This window comes from Zingiber officinale, chromosome 2A (genome assembly GCF_018446385.1).
Source record: "Zingiber officinale cultivar Zhangliang chromosome 2A, Zo_v1.1, whole genome shotgun sequence".
Lineage (NCBI taxonomy): Eukaryota > Viridiplantae > Streptophyta > Magnoliopsida > Zingiberales > Zingiberaceae > Zingiber > Zingiber officinale.
Window position 1 is genome coordinate 100,908,940 of NC_055988.1, and position 4,718 is coordinate 100,913,657.

Genomic DNA, 4,718 nt, shown 5'->3' on the forward strand with positions numbered 1-4,718 from the left:
AAAATGGTCTTCCTAAAATGAGTGGAGACCTACTGGCCAGATAGTCTCCCTCCATGTCAAGGATATAAAAATCTGTAGGAAAGATAAGTTCCCTCACCTTAACCAATACATCTTCAATAACTCCAGCTGGGTGAGTCTGACTACAGTCTGCTAATTGTATAACAACCCCTGTAGGTAATAATGGTCCAATCCCTAAAGTCTGAAAAACTGATCTTGGCATCACATTAATTGAAGCCCCCAAATCTTACATAGCATCCTTGAAAAGGCTACTTCCAATCTCGCAAGGTACTGTAAACACTCCTGGGTCTTCACATTTCTGGGGAACTGGTTGAATAAGAGCAGATACATTCTTTCCTAAGCTGATCAATTCATTCCCCTTCAACTTTTTCTTATGCACACAAAGATCTTTCAAAAATTTTGCATACTTTAGAATTTGCTTGATCATTGTGAGTAAAGGAACATTTATCTCCACCTTGCTAAATAAGTCCACAAGCTCTTGGAACTCCTTAGCTTTCTCCTCTTCTTTATCCCTTCTTGGTTGAACTTTGCGTTGAGGAAAGGGTAAAGGAAGGCTCGGCTCTGAATCTTCTTGGATAGAATTCTGAACCCCTGAATTTCCAGCTTTGCTGGAATTTTGCAATTCTGCTGGAATTTGTTCAGCTGGACAAAAGCTGCTGGAAAATTCTGGAATCAAACTCCCAACTCTTTGTGAATGCTCCAAATCCAAAGGATTCATGTTAATTTGAGGTGAACTAGAGTTTGGCACATTCTGAACTTCTGGAATCCCTTCTCTGCTGAAATTTATTTGCTGATTTTCTGGAAACTTTTCAGCAACTCCTTCTTCTCTTGAAAAATCTGCAACTCTTCTCCCACTTCTCAAAGTTAAAGCACTAACATTCCCTTTAGGATTGGGAGTTGTTTGTGAAGGTAATTGGCTAGATCCTTGGGCTTGCATTTGATTAGGGCTTGCATTTGATTAAGTCTGGAAGCTAATTGCCCAATCTGCCTTTCTATATTCTGAATTGTCGAATCTGTCCTTTGCTGATTTTGTTGCTGAAAAAGGATTTGTTGCATTAATTCTTCCAATCTACCTTGTTGTGAATCAGAACTCGAGGTATTGTTAGAGTTCCCTTGAGTTAAACTCAGCCTTGAAGGTGCTAGAAGTGTTTGTTGCTGCTGGAAACTTTGCTGATTTTGAAAATGAGGTTGCTGATTTTGATTAGGTGTTTGCTAATAAGTCTGAAATTGTCTCTGAAAAGGTTGGAATTGCTGCTGAAATCCTTGTTGAGGCTGCTGGAAACTTTGATTCAAGGGTGGTTGTTGATGAAATGAGTTACTATACCTCAAATTTGGATGATCTCTCCAACCAGGATTATAAGTAGAAGAATAAGGATCATATTTTTGAGAAAATTGAGCCCTAGAAAACGCTGCCAAAGACTCATCTTGATGAAGATTAGGACATAACTCCGAATCATGATCTTGGCTAGAACAAATACCACAAACTCCCCTTGATTGATATGAAAATTGTGTGCTCGGCAAAGTAGAAGTTAGATTAACATTATTCAATGCCAATTGTTCCACCAAAGATGTCAACTCCAACAATGAATTCCTTATCTCCTTTTGTTCATTAGAAAACATTTGCACCTCTCCAACTCCTCTTGTAGTTAAAGCCCTACTTCCAAATTGTTGAGAATTCTCTGCCATATTAGAAATGAGCTCTCTAGCTTGTTCTGGAGTTTTATTCACCAAAGCCCCTCCAGCTGCCACATCTATCATACTTCGGTCCATAGGTAATAATCCTTCATAGAAGTACTGAACTAGTAACTGCTCACTAATTTGGTGCTGAGGATAACTTGCACATAACTTCTTGAATCTCTCCCAATATTCATAAAGTGTCTCTCCCACCACTTGTTGAATTCCACAGATACTCTTCCTGATAGTAGCGGTCCTTGATGCTGGAAAGTATTTCTCCAAGAAAGCCTTCTTCATATCAATCCAAGAGGTAATATATCCTGGTGGCAAATAATATAGCCAATCCTTTGCTACTCCAGTCAATGAAAATGGAAAAGCCCTTAGCTTGATATCTTCTTCTGAAATTCCCTGTGGCTTCATGGTTGAGCATACCACATGGAATTCATGCAAATGTCTATTTGGATCTTCTCCAGATAACCCTTGAAATTTAGGAAGTAAATGAATCAGTCCTGATCTCAACTCAAAATCTCCTGCTAAATTTGGATAAGTGATGCACGAATACTTGAAAGCCTCATCAGGAGCTGCAAGTTCCTTCATAGTTCTATTATGATCAGCCATGGGAATATCTGAATGTGATAAGATGTTTTCAGAGCCTTCTGAAGCTTTCTCTTGAATTCTCAAAGCCCTGAAAGTCCTCTCAATCTCTGGATCTAACTCAAATAATTTGTCCTTCGAAGTCCTGGTCATGACATCAAAAACAAAATGAGTATTCAGATAAGTCCAATGAAAACCAATAAAATGCAAAACAAAGTAATCAAAAATTTCACAATCTAAAACAATCACACTTTTCTAGTTGTTCCCTGGCAACGACGCCAAAATTTGGTGTTAACCATATTGCATGTCACATGGCACATCAAATTAATTAAAATTGAAACTCATTAAAATTAATACAAACGTTGTAGCAACAAGTCCCAAGTCGTATTTTTTTCAAGGAATAACTAGTAAGTGTAAATGACTAGATATTATTTTTCTTTGTTTGTTTCTTTTTATTGACTGAAGGTTTTTTTATTATTGCATACTCAGAATTGAAATTGCTCACTAATACAATCAAATGCAAAAGAAATAAAAAAAATAATGCATGCTCACAAAAATTGGTTCTGATCATGTTACTTTCTGCCCGAAATAAAACTAACCTAATTCCACATGAACTAATAGCAACCAAACTTAAACTTGAACTCTAATAAAACCTAAGTAAACTGATACAAATCACTTGAAAACTACATGAACTAAATTGCAAATTCCGTAGAAATCAGAACTCAAAGCATTAATGAATCTTAGTCGAATCAGTTTAAGGAAACAAAACTTAACAACAAATCTAAACTAATTAAGATCTAGGAATCAGTAACTTCACTAGCAGAATTGTATCTACAATCTGAATCAAAAGTTGAAACTTACTTATGAATTGGAACCCTAACTCTTATTTCTGATTACACTTTCAAACTCATCCAAACACCATAACTAAATCGTAATGGTTAAAACCACTAGTATACATTTCAATGGGGTTTTTCTTGCAATGAAAAGGAAAACAAATGGAAACAATAGATCTAACTCTCGAAACTAAGAAGAAATGCAATTAAGAAACATCCACAAATTCAAGCACGCTTAAACTCTACCTCCCTGCAATCTCACAGAGAAATTCAAGAAAACTCCCTTGAACAATCACAACAATGATCAAATTCCGTAACTAAAGTTTATGAGAATTGAAACTAGCAGAAACCTCCCTACGAGCTTGTAATCACATCAGTTATTCATCGTCTGATGAGCAGAGGAAACGACGTCGCAATCCCAAATCAGTTGATCGGCTCCGATCTTAAAATGCGAGTCCTTGATGGATGGAATGTAGACAGGAACTCTGGAAAAACTCCTCCGAAGCTCCTTCTCTGATAGGATCTTCCAGATCAAGAAAACTCCCTCGATCTGGTTTTCCCATGAATAGTGTGATATGGTGATCGCAGCAGAGAAGAACTCCCTCTACTGTGATCTAATGTTCGGAAGATGATCGCCGGTTCTAGGATCGATTGCTGGCGATGGCCGAACCAAAATGTATCTCGAATTGTGGACGGGAGCGCCGACGTCGTAGAGGTTGAAGACAGTGAACAGTAGCAAGAAATCGTGTACCGAGCTCAGAGTCTACTGTAGCTTCTCAACGTTTTTAAACCTCTCCTCATCTGATCCAATGATCCAAAACAATCCGGGCTTGATCAACGGCTAAATGAGTTCAGATCTGGATCAAAATCTCTGGATCTTCATCAACGGATTAGATCTGCTCCCCATCAAGTCGGATGAATCAGATGCTTGTCGGATGGCTCAGATCTCTCCAAACTTCAACGAACGGCTCAAATCGATCCAAAGTTTGATCGCCTCGTTAAGCCCTAGATTCGAACCCAAGTGCGGCCCACTCTGATCAGGTCCATGACCCTTTTGATGCCTACAAAATAATAAATAAATATTAGCATCAAAATACCATGAAAATACACTAATTTGCAATTAAGTCCAAAATTGATACAATGTATAAAAATGTAATGTAAATATGAGTTCTATATAAGAAAATTACATCAAACCATGATTATATGAATGAGAATAGTATAGTAAAATCATGGTTATCATGGTGCCAAGAAGAAGAAGGAGAAGAAGCACATTAAATGCTTCACTTGTGGTGAAATAGGGCACTACCACACCAAATGCCCAAGGAAGAGAGAGCTCAAAAAGTTGGGGCATTTAAGGATGTGGGTAAAGAAGTGGAGGAAGAATGGAGGCTCATGTCAAGGGGGAGCTCCAAAGGTAAAGGGTAAGGTAAACCCTAATTTAAATTTGAAGTCAAATTTAAATTCCTCCATGCATGCTAGAAATAATTCTTATTATTTACTCATGCAAAATTTTGGTTTCAAATATCATGATAGGAATAGGGTAATTGTAGATCATAACCCTAAGATGTCTATTCATGATAAATCTAGAAATGGTAGACC

At 37.5% G+C, this 4,718-nt stretch overlaps 1 protein-coding gene across 1 annotated transcript; it reads right to left on the minus strand.

The window, feature by feature from the left end:
- Positions 1-1,230: 1,230 nt before the first annotated feature.
- LOC122043846 lies at positions 1,231-2,439 on the minus strand. The gene has a single exon (XM_042604417.1). The coding sequence runs from the start codon at positions 2,437-2,439 to the stop codon at positions 1,231-1,233; it is 1,209 nt and encodes a 402-aa protein (XP_042460351.1).
- Positions 2,440-4,718: the final 2,279 nt, after the last annotated feature.